The sequence below is a fragment of the Terrapene carolina genome, unplaced genomic scaffold, assembly GCF_002925995.2.
Source record: "Terrapene carolina triunguis isolate 2854851 unplaced genomic scaffold, T_m_triunguis-2.0 Scaffold22, whole genome shotgun sequence".
Lineage (NCBI taxonomy): Eukaryota > Metazoa > Chordata > Testudines > Emydidae > Terrapene > Terrapene triunguis.
In genome coordinates this window covers 7,580,188-7,600,605 of record NW_020664373.1, presented here as the reverse complement: position 1 = coordinate 7,600,605, position 20,418 = coordinate 7,580,188, and the positions used below count along the sequence as shown (strand labels likewise).

At 45.3% G+C, this 20,418-nt stretch overlaps 1 protein-coding gene across 1 annotated transcript in view; it reads right to left on the bottom strand.

Moving 5' to 3' along the window:
* Window positions 1-20,418, bottom strand: part of LOC112104653 (FERM and PDZ domain-containing protein 4) — a 439,893-nt gene that overhangs the window by 94,147 nt on the left and 325,328 nt on the right. The window contains exons 3-4 of the mRNA XM_026648456.2: window positions 8,557-8,717; window positions 1,138-1,240 (exon numbers count right to left, since the gene is read on the bottom strand). Of these exons, the coding sequence (XP_026504241.1) occupies window positions 1,138-1,240; window positions 8,557-8,717 (264 nt within the window). The remainder of the gene's footprint in view (window positions 1-1,137; window positions 1,241-8,556; window positions 8,718-20,418) is intronic.

Here is a 20,418-nt window from a genome sequence, read left to right as displayed (position 1 = left end):
GAAGGACCTATCAGCCAAAAAATGTATACAATCAGATCCTGAAATTTCCCCTGACACCAGCTAGCCCAAGGAAAAAGCGTACTAGCCCAAGTGAAAATAATACATATGACACACTGCCCTCTAAGAGTCATGCCTCTGACGTTTAAAACAACTATGTACTATATTTATTGCCAATCAACTTTCTATTTAATAAACTTAATAAACTTGTTAAAACATACTCTAACTTACTCCAGCTCCTGAGTTTTGTTATGCTTTCTTTTATCTCTATGGCTTCACTCTACTTTTTTCCCCACCACTATACATCATATTGCATCTTTGTGTGTTGTTCCCTCTTTTCCTTCTCTCTTTCTCCACCCCACAATAAACTTCATCTTTCTTTTCCTACCGTGTCTTCTGTTCTCTAACTTCTTTCCCTCCTTCTCCCTGTCTTGTACTTTTTATAATTTATCCCCCTCATTCCTCACACTCACCCACCCAACACACACCTACTCACACAAACTCACATGCCGTCCACTCAAGCATGCACTACCCAAAAGCCCCTCCCCCCTCCTCCCCACAGACACATATATGCACCTATCCACTCACAGGCTCACCTCTTCCTGCCTTCCCCAACCCTGAAGGTAAGAGAGCCCCATATCCTAGGCTACTCTGTTCTCTCTTTAGTCCCACTCCAATACTGTCCTGAAAAACAGTGTAAAGCAGCAACCACCTGGACTACTCTGCTCTAAGGATTGTCCCCACAACTCACTCCTCAGGGAAGAAGCCAAAAATGCCAGATTCTCTGTACCCTGTCCCAGTCAACTCGCCAACCTGTTCCAACATTTCCCTTACCCAAGCAACCAGAGGAGTGGGTTTTTCGAGCCCTGCATATGATACAACCCTTAATCATCAAGGTAACTTGTCCTTCAACCACCAGCTCTTTTGGAGGTGCTTTAATATATTTTTTCACATTTATTCATACTCCCGCAGTATATATGTAAGGAAATTTCCCGTCAGTAATACACAATTCCACCAACATTTGTTATAAGCTCAGTAACATTATTTTCCACTTTCTCTGCTCTGAGAAGGCAAAGTGACTGTACTGGCAGTAAGCCAAGGGGCTCATGGTTTATTTGGTAGGACGAAGGCATCAACTACCTGACAAGGTCGATGACTCTCTCCCTTGGAGCAGTGCTGACTGGTTCATCATTAATCATTATGATCTGATCTCCTGGTATAAGTTTTCCTTCAGAGGGGCCGCCTGGAGAAAAGTGAGAAATAAGCACAGGTTAGTAGACCATTATAAACACATGGACAGCCTCCTCTATTGTGCAGGTATTAGATATGGTTTGGCTTGGAGGTCTAAAGCACTTTGCTGATAATACCCCCTCACCAGAAAGCTAACAACCTAAATGTACATACCACAGTGCCTGATGTTAGGATCCTAAAATTATATTTAGGCATGTAAATAACCAAGACCTGATTTTCCCCAACGAGTCAATGAGAGCTTCAGGTGATCAGCACCATTGAAAATCAGGCCACTTTTATTTAGGTGCCTCTATGGAATTACAATGGGACTCCAATGTTAGGTGCTCGGATACGAAAGCTTCGGCCAAGAGCTTTGGTTTCCAACTCTACTAAAATGTAAGGTTATGATTTCTTGGTGGTAAGGTTGAGATGAACAAAACTCAAACTTCTGACCACCAGGAAATTCCTTTTTGTTCTCTAATAGTGTTAGATGCAATCCTGTAGGTGAGCGTGAATGGGTTATCAAAGGAGGTGAAGAGCCTATACATTTTCAGCAACTGTGGGGTTGGCCGAGCAAAGGTATGTGTGTTACTAGGGCATATTGTGGCAGTGCTGGAAGAGAGTAGGGTTACAGTTCAATGGGCAACCTTAACTGCACATTTCCTAGTTTTCAGAAGATTGAGTTTTGCTCAACTCAACCTTAACTTTGTATTAACATAATTATTTGCCACTGAATTTCCTAGGTTTTTGACCAGGAAAAGATATGCTCCTGTTAGGAATTAATAGTCTGAAGAAGCAAGGAGGACATCATCATTTGCTATAAATGAATTCGAGTGCTGTGTGTAATACAGGAGCAGTGGTCTAAGGCAGTGGTTCTCAACCTGGGGTGCAAGGCAGAGGTCTTCCAGTGGGTACCTCACCTCATCTAGATATTTGCCTAGTTTTACAACAGGCTACATCAAAAGCACTAGCGAAGTCAGTACAAACTAAAATTTCATACAGACAGCCACTTGTTTATACTGCTCTTTATACTATACACAGAAATGTGAGTACAGTATTTATATTCCAATCGATCTATAATTATATGGTAAAAATGAGAAAGTAAGCAATTTTTCAGTAACAGTGTGCAGTGGCACTTTTGTATTTTTATGTCTGATTTTGTAAGCAAGTAGTTTTTAAGTGAGGTGAAACTTTGGGGTACGCAAGACAAATCAGACTCTCAAAGGGGTATAGTAGTATGGAAAGGTTGAGAACCACTGGTCTAAGGTAAAGCTGGTAAACTGGGGCACACTGTTCCTTTGGGAATGGAGGATCTCGGATTTCTGTGGGTATCCAGGGATCAATGGCTGGAAAACACAAGGGGACACTTCGAAGGGACTTGGAACCATCTACTGTCAACTTGCAGGGCAAAGACAGAGGAGAGTGCTGGAGGCATGTGGCAACAAACTTACAGCCCTGGGTGCCCCCAAGATGCATTACACGCAGGTTGGAGTGCACAGTCAGAGCTGTGGAGTTGGGGTTCAGGCAGGTTGGGGTGCACTGTCAGAGCTGTGGCATAGAGCCCTGTGCCCGATTAGTGCAGAGCTCAGGACCAGGATCCGGCAGGTCCCACAGGACCTGCTGCCATAATAGTGGGAGCGTGTAGGAGTGGGTATTGCAGGATTAAAAATAGTCCCGTGCAGGGCTCTAATGTGGAGTTCATGGGGGTTCGGGTGCATTGGCAGAGCTGAGGCTGCAGGGTGGTTGCGATGAGGGGATTGAAGTGCACAGGCAGAGCTCAGGGTGCAAGGGAGTTAGGGTGCACTGGCAGAGCTGAGGGGGTGCCATGCCTCCCTTGTCTGAGTCCTCAAACTCTCTTGCCTCCCATACCATCCATCTCCATTTCTGCCCCCCATACCATCACTGGTTCCCTAAACTCCTCTCCCCCAGTTCCCACACTCCTCTGTCCCCTGATACACCTCCCCTCCCAGGAAGCATTCACATGTCTAATTCCCCCCTCCCCCACTAATACTTTGATTACATTGCCCCCGGAAGAAAATTGCTAGCCATGACTCACAAAGGGTAGCAACCCTCCCTGTCCAGAACTTCTTTTGTCTTAGGTGGGGACTTGCGATGAAATTATCCTTAGTTATGTTAATTGAGGAGTGAGTTCACAGCAATCAAGAGGTCTGTGATTCATCCCTTTGTTAATACTTCTCACCTTAACAGTATAAGGCAGCAGAAGGAGATTCTTTTTTTGGGGGGGGGGAGGGAGGGCTGTAACTCGGGAAACCTTTTGGTCAAATTTGGATTACCAATGCTACCCCACACCCCCATGAGGCACACCAAATTTCAAAGCATCTGATTAACCATTTGGATTTTAAAGCACTTAAAAGAGTCTAGCTTTAAAGCATATAAAATGTTGGAAGAGACCCTCTAGTCGTTCTTCTGTATTGGTGCATGTGCGGTGTAAAAATGTACATTTTCATAAATACTGTTCTCAGTTTGAGTCCCCTAAAGATTTAATGGGTGCCATGCACTCCCTTGGGCAAAACTTGACAGACTGAGACCATTTTGACCTGCATCAGATCAATAGTTTGATCTCTAGTTCTGGGCAAAAACAAACAAACAAAAACCTAGAAACTTTAAAAAATATATCTATTTTGGGGAACATCTGTCTCAAATGACTTCAGATTTGGGTCATTAACCCTACCTGGTACTCTCCTAAGGCACAACAGGTTTCAAAAAATGAAGATGAAAATCTTAAAAGAAAAAAATTCTTACTGCCTGACACAATTCATTCAAACAACAAGCTGAAACTGTGCTTCTATCTGTTTGGTTTGGAGGTTTTATTTTACTTTTGAATCCACTATAAATGGAGTTTCACTATGTACAAATGCACACAGGTTCCACTGTATTTGTCCCCACTCTTACTTTGGTGATTGAATATAAATATGCTTCCCCAACTGGGCTTTAAATATGAGAGTTACACTAAGGGCAGGTCATCACTACAGGGGGGGGGTCGATTTAAGATACGCAAATTCAGCTATGCGAATAGCGTAGCTGAATTCAACGTATCACAGCCGACTTACCCCGCTGTAAGGACGGTGGCAAAATTGACCTCCGCGGCTTCCCGTCGATGGCGCTTACTCCCACCTGCGCTGGTGGAGTAAGAGCGTCGATTCGGGGATCAATTGTCGCGTCCCGACGAGACGCGATAATTCGATCCCCGAGAGGTCGATTTCTACCCGCCGATTCAGGCGAGTAGTGTAGACCTAGCCTAAGTAAAGCTATTTCAGGGAAAAAGAACTGTCTCAGATTAATCAGGACTTCAGGGGGGCCAGATCCTAACTGCATAATTTGCTTTATTTGCAAGCAGTACAAACACCATTTGCACACACACCTGGGCAAATCACATTTAGACAGGGGTGAAAGTAATTTAAAGGACTTACCAGTATGCTGGAGTCCTGAGCGGGGGTGTGGCCTCAAACGGAAGAGGCGGGGCCTTTCAAGATTTAAAGGCCCTGGGGCTCTGGCTGTGAGCCCTAGGGCCTTTAAATCACCCCGGAGCTACCAGCTACAGAGGTGGCTGGGAGCCCCGGGGCTCAGGGGCAAATTAAAGAGCCTGGAGCTCCAGCCGCCACAGAGCTCCGGGCCCTTTAAATCACCGCGGGAGCCCGGCTGCTGGAGCTCCGGTGGGGATTTAAAGGGCCCAGGGCTCCCCGCAGTGGCAGGAGCCCTAGAACATTTAGATGTTCTACCGGCAGTTTTGCTTGTCTTCTGCTCTCTATACTGGCTTCCAAAAGAATATTGAAAGTTCAAGGTCTTTGTCCTTGTCTGCAAGGCAATCTATGGCCTGGGCCCAGCATGTCTATAAGTTTGCCTAAAGCTTCAGGATGAAGACCATGATCAACAACTCCATTCCTCAGGCACAATGAACTTTCTATCACAAAGGCAAAACTCCTCTATATAGGAGACAGAACTTTCTCAGGGGCCAGTCTGAGATTGTGGAACGAACTCCCCCAGGAACTAATGGTTGTCACAAACCTCACCACCTTCCCTGACAAGTGCAAGGTGCATTTCTCTGATCTTGCCTTCTCTAATATAAACACAAAGCACTGTCCATAAAAAAAACAAAAAACCAAACCCCAGCAACAACAAAATCCCTACCAAAATAAAACCCTACGCTGAACACTCAGTTCTCACCCTGATGAGTGGATGAGAGAAGAAAGAATCATACATAACACTGTTTAGTCACATAACTGAATGCACTACTGGACGAGGTTCAGAAACTATGTGAGGAGGGTGGTATAAGAAACTATACAGAATAGAAAAAAAATAGAATAAAATTATTTCTTTAAATGAAGTTGGGGGGAGGGATAGCTCAGTGGTTTGAGCATTGGCCTACTAAACCCAGGGTTGTGAGTTCAATTCTTGAGGGGGCCACTTGGGGATCTGGGGCAAAATCAGTACTTGGTCCTGCTAGTGAAGGCAGGGGGCTGGACTCAATGACCTTTCAAGGTCCCTTCCAGCTCTAAGAGATGGGATATCGCCATTAATTATTATATAACTAGTAAAGTAAAACAATAGTAATGGCTAAGAATAATAACTATGATATTGGCTTTTTGCTGCTAACAAATTTATGGGCTTGGAACGAGTGCAGTGAGAAACAATATTCCAAAATACAAGCCCTTACAGAATCATAGAATTGTAGGGTTAGAAGGTACTGCAAGGGTCATCTAACCCCTTGCCAAGATGCAGGATTTGTTGGGTCTAAACCATCCAAGACAGATGGCTATCCAACTTCCTTTTGAAAACCTCCAGTGAAGGGAGCTTCCATTACCTCTCGAGGCAGTCTGTTCCATTGTCCTACTGTTCTTACAGTTAAGAAGTTTTTCCTGAGATTTAACCTAAATCAGCTATGCTGTAGTTTGAACACATTGCCTCTTGTCCTGCCCTTTGTGGCAAGAGAGAACAACTTTGCTCCATCTTTTTTATGGCAGGCTTTAAAGTATTTGAAGACTGCTATCATATCCCCCCCCAATCTCTTCTTTTCCAAGCTAAACATACCCAGTTCCTTCAGCCTTTGCTCATACAGTTTGTATTCCATCCCTTTGATGATCTTTGTCACTTGCCTCTGGATCCTTTCCAGTTTCTCTACATCAGTGGTTTTCAAACTTTTTTCTGGGGACCCAGTTGAAGAAAATTGTTGATGCCCGTGACCCAATGGAGCTGGGGATGTGGTAGGGGCTCAGGGCTGGGGCAGAGGGTTGGGGTACGGGGGTGAGGGTTGTGGGGTGGGGCTGGGAATGAGGGGTTCAGGGTGTGGGAGGGGGGGCTCTGGGCTGGGGCAGAGGGTTGGGGTGCAGAAGGGGGTCAGGGCTCTGGGTGCAGGCTCTGGGGTGGGGCCAGGGATGAGGGGTTTGGGGTGCAGGAAGGGGTTCCAGGTTTGGGGGAGCTCTGGGCTGGGGCAGGGGATTGGGGCGTGGGCTTACCTCCAGCGGCTGCCGGTCAGTGGCACAGCTAGTGTGCAGAGGCAGGCTTCCTGCCTGTCTTGGCACCGCAGACCGCGCTGCACCCCAGAAGTGGCCAGCAGCAGGTCTGGCTGCTAGGCGGAGGCCCGCAAGTGGCTTCACACGACTCTTGCCCACAGGCATCACCTCCCGCAGTTCCCATTGGCCCATTCCCGGCCAATGGGAGTGCGGAGCTGGTGCTCGGGGTGGGAGCAGCGCGGAGGCCTGTGGCCCCCTGCCTAGAAGCTGGACCCGCTGCTGGCCGCTTCCAGGGCGCAGCGCGGTGTCGAAACAGGTAGGCATTAGTCTGCCTTAGCTGGGCAGCACTGCCGACGGGACTTTAACGTCCTGGTCGATGCTGCTGACCAGAGCGACCCAGTGCCTGACATGCTGCAGTACTGGGTCACGACCCGAAGTCTGAAAAACACTGCTCTACATCCTTTGGTGACCAAAATTGGACACAGTACTCCAGCTGAGGCCTAACCAGTGCCGAGTAGGGCAGTACTATTACCTCCCATGACTTACATGCTATACTTCTGTTAATATAAAGTTGCATTTGCTTTTTTTGCAACAGCATCAGATTGCTGACTCATGTTGAGGGCATGATCCACCACAACTCCCAGATCCTTCTCAGCAGTGCTGCTGCCAAGCCAGTTATCCCCCATTCTGTATTTGTGCATTTGGTTTTTCTTCCTTAAGTGTAGGACCTTACGTTTGTCTTTGTTGAATTTCATTTTGTTGTCTCTAGCCCAGCCTCCAATTTATCAAGTTCCCTTTGAATTTTAGCTGTATTCTCCAAAGTATTGGCAACTGTCCCCTAGCTTTGTATCATCTGCAAACTTGATCATTATGCTCTCTATACCTATGTAGTGGGGCGGACTGCCCCAATCCCTAAGAATGTAGGTTGCAGCAGGCCAGTAGGCCTGCGCAGACAAGCAGCCAATAAGAAAAGGGCTTATTGGGAACCAATCAGGGCCAGGCTCAGCCCTATATAAAGGCTGCCCAAAGCGCAGTGCTGGGCAGGCCTGGGGCAGCAGAAGGAAACTCCAGCCCGGTGTTTGCCACACTGCAGGCCCTGAGGGGAAGGGCCTAGCTGGTGCGAGGGGCCCAACACTGTTACAACCTACATCTAGATAATTAATAAAGGTGTTAAACAACACCAGACCCAGAACAGATCCCTGTGGAACCGCACTTGAGATCTCTCTAGTCCATCATTCCATCATTATAAAGGCATGTCAGCATATCAGAATTTAGGGTACGTCTACACTGCAGTTAGACACCTGTGGGTGGCCTGTGCCAGCTGACTCAGGCTCGCAGGGCTCGGGCTAATGGGGCTCAGACTAGCGGGGCTGTTTAATTGCGCTGCAGCCCGAGCTCTGGGATATTCCCACCTCATAGGGTCCTCGAGCTCCAGCCTTAGCCCGAACGCCTATACTGCAATTATACAGCCCTGCAGCCTGAGCCCAGGGCAGCTGCCATGGGCCAGCTGCAGGATTTTAATTGCAGTGTAGACATACCCTCAGAATGCTATCTAGCATTCATGATTCACTTGGTTACTGGAATGCATTAATAGTACTCACATGTGCCATGGTATTTGGTCCCAGTGGGCCTCAGTCAGTGTAAATACAAGTTCAAAATTATTAAATTAAATTCAATTAAATTTAAAAAGCCAATTCTAAAGAAATCAAACCTCTTAGCAGACAACATTAAAAGTCAATGCAGTCATGCTGGAAATCTGAGCACATCATCTCACTGCCAGCAATACAGCCAGCACAGAAAGGGAGATAGTAAATCTCAAAGCCCTGCTTTTGGGGCCAGGCAAGGGGAAAAATCATACCTGGTGTTACGGAGCGTACAACAACAGGTTTTTCACTGCCAGCCACAAAACCGAATCCCAGTACAGGATCCCTCCTCATTTCCACTTTACGAGGGGCTGGAGGGGTGATTTGGCAGCTGTCTATTCGAGGGTCTTCAAATGTGGCCGACTGTGTCATGTGACTGTGGGGGAAAAAATGAATGAAAAAAAGGAAAGGATCATTAAAATGTGTTTTTTGTAGTACCTACACAAGCCAAGCACCTTGCACTTACAGGATAGGAGGAATATTTGAGATAGTCTCTCTGAAAGAACCAAAGTCTCATCTTATTTAATGTTTTACAATCTTTTGCATTTGTTTTCTTACACAGAGGATGATAATATCTCAGATTAAAGAGCTAATTTGCTAACCAATACTTATACCTGCACACAACTTCCACATCTGACAGTACAAATTTGACCAACTCTAAATATGAGAAAAATCAAGGTTTCAGCATTTTTATTTTGAATTTTTCATCCTCCATTTGCTGGGGAGAGGAGGAAAATAAAGCATCCTTGTATTTATTTAAAACATTACAATTACATTCCAGAAAATGAAGTGCCCAATTCTCTGCTGTAACATGTGTGAGAGGAGAGGGTATACCCAGTCAACCTGTAGCCTTAAGTATAAAACGTTCAGCACAGTTTGCATATATTTGAGCAGCCTCAAGCACTCTGGAAACAAATGTAACACTCAATTGTATATTTAGAACACTGGATCATTTGTTTTTGGATCAACAGAGCAAGAAGATTAATACAGAGGAGAAAGAGAAAAATGAAAGGGAAGAGAAGAAAGGAAAACAACAATTGGTGATAGCTCTGTCTTATTACAGTACTAGGTAAAATCAACCCTCAAAAAGACAAGTCTCGGTTTATTCTGGGAGAATGTCTCACTCAAACTCTGTGCATAAGAAATGGTTAAAATCAATTAATTGAAGCTATCAAAGTCATATCCCAGAAAACAGAAGTCTTTATCTGGCAGGAGAAGATCGTGCTGTTAAGCACCTTTTTTGAGCAGAAAAGGTTAAGGAACAGGAAAGCCATCCAGTGTGACATACGGTCAGTTTGAAAGTCAGTCTCCTTAGGAATATATGGACTGTAATAATAGCAGACTCAAACACCACCTCCCTCTATATCATAAAAAACATTCATAACAAATGAGAATTGGGTGGGGTTTCATTCAGGTTCAGAAGTCTACCTCATCTTTCCTCTCTTTCCATCTTCAAGAATTAAGGTTTTCACATTCCCGCAAGAACACCCCAGGAAATGTATGTGTAATTGTTAATATGTAGAAAAGCTGTGTGCACTAATCATCCTTCCATGTTTAAAGCCTCTTCAAGTTGGTGGTTTTCCCTCCCTACACCTAACACACTTATACATTCCCACTGGTACTGGTACAAATGTTCTCTGTTCCTGGAGTTAGCTTTCATTAACTTAAAAAGCACCAACAAAACAAGCGTCCGTATTTTTCCAAAGTTTCTCCCTGCAGGACCTCTCCGTCTATGCTCATGGGTTCCCTTGATCAAGCCCTTTTATAGTCACGGTTGGCGCTAATAGGACTTAGTCTGAGTCAGAGCGAGTCAGCTGAAACAGCTTTGTACCTCTGTGCAGGGTCCTAATATTTGCATTAGGGTGAGTCAGCAAAAAAGAACCTGCTGTCCTGTCCCAGCTTATTCTATTACTACAAATGTATTTTCTCCTAGTTTGTATAGTACGGCTCACATATGACAAAAATGAATACCTTACACATTTTGAATCTTATCTCTTTATTTCTAAATTGGCCTGTGTTATTTAATATTTTTCAGTGACCTAGACAAAAATATAAAATCATCACTGATAAAGTTGGCAGATGACACAAACTGGGGGAGTGGTAAATAATGAAAAAGACAGGTCACTGATTTAAAGCTACCAGGATCACTTGGTATTGTTTGCTTGCACCCAGCATGTGTTTTAATATGGCTACATCTAGGGACAAAGACTGTAGACTGTACATACTGCATGGGGGACTCTATCCTGGGAAGCAGTGACTCTGAAAAAATTTGGGGGTGATGGTTGATAAACAGTTGAACATGAGCTCCTAGTGCAATGCTGTGGCAAAAAGGGCTAATGCAAATCTTGGATGCATAAACAGAGAAAACTTGAGTAGGAATAGAGTGGTTATTTTACTTCCAAAGTTGATACTAGTACAACCAGTTCTGGAATAGTGTGTCTAGTTCTGGTGCCCACTATTCAAGAAGGATGTTGATAAATTGGAGAGGGTTCGGAGAAGAGCCACGAGAATGATTAAAGGATTAGAAAACCTGCCTTATAGTGATAGACTAAAGGAGCTCAATATATTTAGCTTCACAAAGAGAAGGTTAAGGGGTGACTTAATTACAGTCTGTAAGTACAGACATGCTAAGTTCCCTCTAAGCTGCACGGCCGCGCAGCTGCCTATTAAGGCACTCAGGGCTGCGGCGGGGAGAGATGCCTCTCCCCAAGGCCTGGGCCTGCCACAGTGCCCCTCCCCTGGCCCTGATCGAGTCCAGCGCCGAATCTGCCACGGCCAGGGGACAGGTGCCCCTCCCCTGGCCCCGACCCAGCCTCAGGGCCGCCCAGAGGATTCAGGGGGCCTGGGGCAAAGCAATTTCGGGGGGCCCCTTCCATAAAAAAGAGTTGCAATACTACAGTAACATGTATTTGGAAATGTAAAAAATAACCAGTGAAATACATTCAAAATAATTTTTAATTTGAAAATACACAAAATACACTATTTAAAAACATTAAATGCTTTAATGGTAGGTATACATTTGCAATTACATAATGGGCTGTCGCTGGGTGATGGTTGGTGCCAATGGGCTGTCGCTGCCTGGGGGTGGCGCTACTGTTGCCCAGAGCTGGGTGGGGAGCTGGGCTCTGGGTCGGCGGGTGCCCAGCTCAGAGGGGCTGAGCTCGGAGCTGGGGGTCAGGGCTGTGGGGGGGATGGGGTCGGGGGGTATCCGGCTCAGAGGGGCTGGGCTCGGAGCTGGGGGTCAGAGCTGTGGGGGGATGGGGTTGGGGGGTGTCTGGTTCAGAGGGGCTGGGCTTGGAAGTAGGGGTCAGGGCTGTGGGGGGATGGGGTCGGGAGGGTGCCCAGCTCAGAGGGGCTTACCATGCTGCTTACTCCCGCCTTCCCCCTCTCCCAGAGCCTCAGCAAGCCGCATCCAGGAGCTCCTGCCTCTAGACCTGCCGGAGCTCGCAGCCCCGCCCCCTTACCACGCGGCTCCGAGCAGGAGGACCTCAGGCCCTACCCCACCACTGCAGCGCTGTCCAGGGCTGCTCCTGGACGCGGCGCACTGAGGCGCTGGGGGATGGGGGAAGGCGGGGGGCGGAGGGAGCCTCCAACATTCTTGTGGGGGCAGGGACCCAGGGCCTGGGGCTAATTGTCCCACTTGCACACCCCCCCTCTGGGCAGCCCTGCCCAGCCTGGCCTGGACCTGCCACAGCGGGGAGAGGTGCCTCTCTCCCCTCCCAGCCCAGGTGCTGCTGCAGGGAAAGAGAGCTCCTCAGCATACCCCCACCAACCTGCCGCATTCCCAACCCCACCCCAGAGCCCACACCCCCAGATCCCTCACCCCCCTGCACCCCAACCCTCTGCCCCAGCCCTGAGCCCCTCATCCCCAGCCCCACCCCAGAGCCCACACCCCCAGACAGAGCCCTCATGCCCTGCACCCCAACCTTCTGCCCCAGGCCTGAGCCCCCAGCCCCACCCAAGAGCCCTCACTCCCAGCCAGAGCCCTCACCCCCCTGCACTCCAACCCTCTGCCCCAGCCCTGAGTCCCCTCCCACACTCCAAACCCCTTGGCCCCACCCCACCACATAAATTTTGTTATGTGCACCAATATGGAGGTGATGAGTCACACATCACCTCCATATTGGTGCACATAACAAAATTCATTCTGCACATGGGTGGGGAAAAATTAGAGAACACTGCTGACATGAGGAACAAATATTTGATAATGTGTTCTTCAATTAGCAGAAAAAGGTATAATATGATCCAGTGTCTGGAAGCTGAAGCTAGACTAATTCAAACTGGATTCTCCATCACTGGCAATTTTTAAATCGCAATTAGATGTTTTACTAAAAGATATGTCTAGGAATTATTTTGGAGAAGTTCTATGGCCTGTGTTATACAGGAAGTCAGACTAGATGATCACAATGGCCCCTTGTGGCCTGGGAACTATGACAATGAATGAATTCAGCCTGTAAATCCCCTCTTTTCCTATACATCAAGTAATGTTAGTGACAACCGGCCCATACCCTGTCTCCTACTTCTGCCCTCGAGAATCTTGTAACATTTTTCTATTAATACTGGGTCAATTTTTATGAGGTTTAGAAAATCTGACCACTATTCTGATTATAGTGGTTGAAATATAGTACTTATGTCAGTATCTTCAGGTCCCCCAGAATCAATTCCAGCTATGGATTTGGGTTTCCAAAGCTCTTGTCTTTAATCAAGACCCTGTTTTAGAGGATACTGACATTTCAGAAACTTGCCTATTTAACATTTTAAACTGCACTTGGGTAGGGATCATGAGGTTTCAAACATTTTCCATTTGTTTTTCTTTATCTCTCAGTTGAAATCCCTATAACATAATTTAGAGGAGAATGTTGAAGTCCTATTTCTAATCATTTTCTCCTGGTGATTGTAGCCTTCATTTCTGTAACAGGTTCTTCATCATTTGAGGCTGCCATCAATACAGTGACGTATTTACAAAATGGTGAATAAGTGAGTGATTTGGAAGCCAGTGTCTGAGCCTTGGAAAAATACTAGCCTTTCAGGATTGCTGTCCTTTTCTGCCTTTGTATATTTTAGGTCCCCAGGTACTCTAGCATTTAGTCTGGATTGAATAAGGAGAAAATGGTGTCAACTGTAGCATCCCAGATAACAAATTCCTACAACAGGAACAGGGGCTGTTCAAAGGAGCAGCTGTGCTCTTTGATGCCTGGTTCCATCCTTTGCATCATCTTATCTTAAGACTCCTCAGTGGCAGCACAGTATCTATTATCCAAAGCCTAAAACAGAATATCAGCAGGGAGCAGTCAATCATGATTTTGAGTAGCGTGGCCTGTTTTAGTGATTTTTTTTTTTAAAGGCTATCCACCTACAAGATATCATCTAATAAGTCACCACAATTTACACTTCCACAAATGGCTGTGCAGAACACTCCTGTATATAGGAACCTTATCCAGAAGGATTACAGGTGAACAGCAAGATGAATGTATAGGACTCTGTCACAGGGTGGCACTGGCCCTTTAAGGAGGAAGAGGTCAGTGCACCTGTGATTCCTCAGCTGTTTCCTAACTGGGTTTTAAGAGGGGGCATCTGGAATGCAGAGGGGGGACGTCCTTGAAGGAACTCAGGAAAGGGCACTTTAGTGCTGCCAGAGATCAGGAGACTGCGGGAGGTCCCTGTAGAAGGTTCCTGGAAAAGGCTGAAGGCAGGGGAGCAGCAGCAGGGCTTATCCACTGACATCTCCATGCTGTAAAGCTGGAGCCAGAGGAATGGAGAGGGCTGAGGGACGGGGGAGTAAGGAGGCTCCCCTGGTGAGAATGAATTCCCACCAGAGAGGCTGTGGGGATTCCCACTAGGAAGAGTGGATTGCAATGCACAGAGCAGAAAGCCTGGGGTGACTGTCTGGGTAAATGGGTAGAAGAGGACTGAAGAAGAGCCCTGGTGTGGTGGAAGATGCTGGTTTGAGAGATGTGCTATATTGATGGACTAGAGGATATGGGATTTTAAGAACAACATACACTGAGTTTGAGAAATGGACAATGATTGGGACTTCTATGTTAGGGATGATTTGAACTATGTTTTAGTAATCAACTGGCCCCAAAGCATGTATTAGTGAATCAAGAAAGCTTCCAGTGGAGTTACTGGTGACTCTGAAGAAGGGAAACTGAGGCAGGTATGCCTGTTGTGCCATGGCCTACTGTGGGAGGGTGCTCCAGGTGGGGTTTCCCTAGGACAGACCCCTATTAGAGATAAGATGACTACTCAAAGCTTTGTGACGGCTGGCAGGTGTTGACACAGATACTTTTCCTCTTCCGATCTGCCCAATATTGAGGTGCCAGTTGTAGCACCATAGTTAGGGCCCTGCCAAACTCACAGCCATGAACATACCTGAATAAAGACAGGGAGTGGTTGGGTCATTACAAAACCTAAACCTAATTTCCGCCATCCTAATTTCCCCCTACTGTTACTTCAAAAGTTATTTTTCCTCCCTTGGTATCCTGCTGTTAATTGAATTGTCTTGTTAGACTGACCTTACACTTGGTAAGGCAACTCCTATCCTTTCATGTATTTATACCTGCTCCTGTATTTTCCACTTCATGCATCTGATGAAGTGGGTTCTAGCCCACGAAAGCTTATGCCCAAATAAATGTGTTGGTCTCTAAGGTGCCACAAGGACTCCTGATTGTTTTTGCTGATACAGACTAACATGGCTACCACTCTGATCCCTGAGAGAATGGAGAGTGGGCTGGCAAACCCAAAGAGAGGGGAGCCAAGTATGTAGGAAGAGGCCCAGGGAAACAGCTCCAAGGATAGTACATGCCTTGGCTACAAGTTATAGGTTCCCTGGGCTGGAACCCACTGTAGAGGGCAGGCTTGGGTTCTACCAGCCACTGGGTAGTGGCACCAGGTGTTGACAACATCTGCTGGGCAGCTGGTCCAGAGGGACTGATTTCCCTGGAAGAGGAGAGCCTTAGAGACCTGCTGGAGGGCCAAGCCATGGGCTCTCTGCTCCATGGGCACAAGAGGGCTGCCACTCCAAGAGCGTGAGAGGCTACAGACTGAGAAGATGGGTCGAGAGTCTGCTGAGGAGGGTGCAGCATCTGGCAGAGCTAATCCCCAGGATGGCCAGGAGGAGGTGCCATGAATGGTGAGGGAACCTCATCACAGGGAGGAACAAGGGAAGGAGTTTGTGTGTGTGTGTGTACGCACACAGAAGAATGTGGGGGTTTAAAAGGAAGGTGAAAACTGGTGTGTGTGTGTGTGCGTGCGCATGTGCACAGGGGAATGTAGTGAGGTGCGACAGGAAGGGGGAAATTGGAAGAGGGAGGGGAAACCTGGGGTGGGAGTACTCCAGCACCTTTGCAAAGAAACTGCAAACCTAGTTTAACTGGCCAGTATGCTCTAGTTGGTTTGCACTGCTTCAAAGTGGCATAAAACAGCCAGAGTATACTCGAGTGTCTGGCCATAAGTGTTTACATTTTTTAAAGCGATATCTGCCACTCATTAGACATCTTACACAGGAACATTCTCTTTGAGGTCCATGAGTGAAATTTTTAATTTTAAACCACAAAAATGCCCAAAGGAATTCCCAGACAAAAACTAGTTAAAATGGAGTTCAGATTGAGAATATGTATCTGTAATTTTAGGGTAAAATACATTACAGGGATATTGTAATTATCATGCATGCTATTATGGAAATGCATAGTTAAGATGCCCCAACAACTTTATCTATATCCTGCAATGATACCCAGAGAGAAAACAATTCTAAGGTGTCTTGACAAATTTAATATAATCTGACTACAGTTACTAACATTCAGTAGTCATAATCATATGGTTATTGCATAGTGTCATGGGATGGGGCAGCTGCCCCGCACTGGCAGAAAAGGGGTTAAAAGCAGCCCTAGGGAGTTGCCACTGGGGGAAGTGGCTGGGCAGAGATTGTAGGTCCCCCGGAAGGGGAGAACATGGAGCATGGCACAGCCGGAGGGCAGTGTCATGAAGGGGATGCCACAGTCATGGGAGTGACATGGGTCCAGGAGCAGAGGTGCTGGTGGGTGAGACACCACCAGAAGGGGGTGCAGAGCTAATTCCCAGTAGGAGGTGCCACAGTGGTGAGTCGCACCCCATCGCACTACAGCCCAGAGCTAAAGTTGTTTGTATACCTCATTTGTGCCTTTTCATACTTCAGCATGTTTGGAATTATTTTAAATGTAATCTGAACACTGAATTTCATGGGTTTATAACACTTGGTTTGGGATAATTACAACATCTCTGTAATGTAGGTTTTGCTAAATTACTGACCTGTACTCTCAATTTCAACTCCTTATTAATATCGTTTTTTGCCTTGAAATTTGGCAGATGCAGTCCTTTTCAATAACTGAAAGGAGAGAGAGAGAGTCTACAGAAATGTCAGATCTCTTGGATTTCTGAGTGACTGGCAATTGGATTGGAATGGAGGTAGGATTTTCCAGCAGAAAGATTTCCTGCCCTGGTTTCAACGGTATCCATATTGCTCAACAGTGACTGTAGAAACCTCATTTTTATGAATTAAAAGTTCAGGGCTGTATATTATTGATTAAGGCTGTAATTGTCTCATTGACATTCAGAAGAAGTTGGTACCTTAAACCCTTTGGAAAATCTTAGCCTGAATGAATAATATCTAAGTCAGAGGTTGAGGCAAAGTCCATATTTTGTGGGTGTCTGACTAATGTAAAAAAATGGAGCGGTCTGTAAGAAAAAGGTGGATTGATCAAACCCTTATATATTTTCAAACAAAATTTAATTTATTGAGGCGCAGCTAAATTATATTTTCTTTTATTTTAATTTTTTTAAAAACTTTTTGTGAATTTACCACATACAAAAGCTGCCAGATTGACAGCCATAAAGAGCAAAGTTTATTCACAGTTAAGGTATGTTTATGCTGAATTCAGAGGTGTGATTGCAGCAGGTGTGGACACAACTGAGCTAGATTGATTTACATAGGTTGCAATCACTCCTCCTGATTGCAGTGTAGATATAGTCCTAGATACACTCCACAATGTACTTCGGTACAGGGCAAAGGACAGAAACAAGACTGCCAACCCCAAACATTCAAAAATGAGTCACGCCTTCCAAAATCCAGAGATTGGCTTAATTCTGAGATTTCCCCCCACCCCCAAATAATAAGTTTAGGGTTCATTTTATTTTCTTCCTGTATTTTGACCCATGAGGGTGTGCTCAGATCACATTTTTGAGCTTTCCTTTGCTGAGTGCCAGAATTTTTTTAGATGAAAGCTGTGATTTGTACATAATCCCTCATCTCCAGGAGCTGCGGTGTCAAGTAAAACCTCCAGATACTTGATATCCTGAGACTTGGGATAAAACTGTGAGACATGGCAACACTGTTTGACATTGCCTATATACCCATTCAGTCCTTGGCTTCTCTGCTGAGACTGCCACAGCAATGATGACAATTAAAGCCAATTATGGTGGCTGAGAGCTGGAATAAGACCATCAAACTCATTTCACAAAGACTACCTAAAAAACTAGATGGTAGCAACTTGTGGTCACTTTCAACCTGTCTATTTTGAACTAGTAACCTTGAGATGAGACACTCTATATCCCTTTTCCCAGTCCCTTGTACCCTCACATGTGCTTTTTCTCTAAGTTAATTTATACTCTGAGGTTCCATGCACATTGTTTAGAATTAGGGCAGTTAAATCTGCTCAACAAATATGCATCAAGCTTGCTTATTTTTCTCCTGGCAACAGGAACACTGGAAAAGATATTAAAATATTTAGATAGGCTGTTAAGTAGTGACTACTACTGAAAGAGAATCTGGTGGCTGCATACACTCTTCTACTGTCCAGTAAAGATGAAGGTAATTCACAATTGGAATTGCAGAATCTCTTTTTAGAAACTAATGTATTTTAAACAGGTCATGAAGGAGTTAATGTTTAGACTTTAATAAAACCCCGATCCTGTATTTCCATTGTTGCAATGAATGGCGATGCCTGACAAAAGTTGACTAATTGTGAGAGAGTCTGGGTCAATACCACAGATACAAGAAATAATTGGAAGAATTGTCCTAGAAAGAAAAGAGTCTGATCATTTTTCTGTCAGTGTCAATTCTATTTTTTTCATAAGCTTCTTCAGTGGTTAAATTCTCTAAAGCAAGGTCATTTATAACACCCTAGAACATGTCAATATAAGCCATCTGGATGAGCATATGGTGAAAATGTAATTAGAAAGAAAAAAGGTTTTGCTGGTTTCAGAAGTCGTCGTCGGCAGCTTTTTCATGAAATTGGATACAGTGAAATCTGACATGCACAAACATTTTCCAGACTCCTTCTCCTCCTCCTCCACTTCCCATGTGATGTATACCCCAGAGCAAGATAAAGTGAAACAAAATCCTAACAAACAGAACCTGCATGCTTACCAATCTGAAAGGGAAAAATGCAGTGTTTTACCCTCAATTTCAAGCAGGTATTGGGAGAGATAATCTGCTACTGCAGATATTTTACAATGACAGTTACCACTCTGATGTTGATGATAGGATATTAAATACATTACAGCTTCCTTCTAAATGCTGCCTTAGGAAGGTAAGCAGTTGTGCAATCTGTTAGACTCAAATCATAAAAGGATTTGGAAATAAGCCCTACTTCAAATTCAAACTACATCCACAAATTAGCAGCTGTTTGCTTGAATTTTGTTTTGTTGTCTAAGAACTTGGCCTTCGGAGGTGTTTATTTTTTTTCTCTCAAGCTACTCTCAAACATTTTCAGGCCTCTGTGTATTTAAAGTTTGAGCCTAGCTCACTGCCTTAAGACACCTGGGGCACAAGCCACATAATGAAAGTGACATAGTACTTCTCAGTGGCACTGAGGGATGAAGGAGAAAAGGGACAAACAGGGATGGGTAGGTGGGAAGAGACTCTCCAGGGAGGGAAGGAGCTATGTATAACAGGAGAGGTGGTAACAGAGAATAGGAAGTCGCGCTGCCTCAACTTGCTTAAGGGGGGAAGAACTTATCCCTTTGTGGAAAAATGCTATGGCATTTTTGAACCATCCCTTTGAATTTCATAGAGAACCATCTCAATTAGATTGATTTTTACACAAGGCATGAAAACAATACATCTAATTTTTCAAAATCTAAAACATTAGTATCAAAAAAATGCTGTTCACTTGCACCCTTGATTCTGCCAGCTCCATGGGATTGCCGCAAAACACCAATCCACTCATCTCTCCTTTAGTAACAGCATTCACCTCTTGAGATATATATAGCCAGAATGGAGAGGCCAAGCATGGTGTAGTAAACAGTTGGCAATGCTGATTTTCATAGTGACCACTGTATTGGTGTCACTCCTTCTCTGATACATCCAAGCAACTCTGTCCATTGAAGGCTCAAATTGGACCTGGAGGCAAATGGAGTGTAGTGTTGTTGCTTTTTGACCCAAGCAGATATCCAAAATTCAGAGCCCTGGGGATGTTCCAGTTGGAAATAGAAATGGATGGAGTCTGAATCAAAGAAAATACCAATCTTGTTTATTTACAAAGAATGTACAAAAAGTCGTCCTTCTCCAAATGCAGGAGGAAGCAGTTTCCTAGTGTACAGTCCCAAGCCTCTTTAGCCAAGAGAGACTCAGAAATGCTCTCTCTAGCTTTTCCCAGGGTCACACTATGCTCACTGGGTACTGCTTGGCTTTCTTGCTTTTTGCTTCTGCTTGGTATATTCTCAGTTTGTGTATGTTCTCTCGCACATACAGCCCCCCCAACACACCTGGTCACAATACCGCCCCCACCACATGGTGCTCATTTCCGGGCAGACTCTAAGGGCAAGTCTACCCTACAGAATTACTTCAGTATAACTATGTCAAAGCTACGTATGGAAGAATCCACACCCCTGAGCAACGCAGCTATACTGACCTAAGTGTTGGTGTAGACAGCGCTATGTTGGTGAGAAGGCTTCTCCCACTGACCTTGATACTGCAAGGTGGATTAACTACGCCAACGAGAGATTCCTGTCCCATCATCTTAGAGCCTCTTCATTAAAGTGTTATAGCGGCACAGCTCCATTGGTGCAGCATTTTAAGTGTAGACCTGCCCTGACAGGCC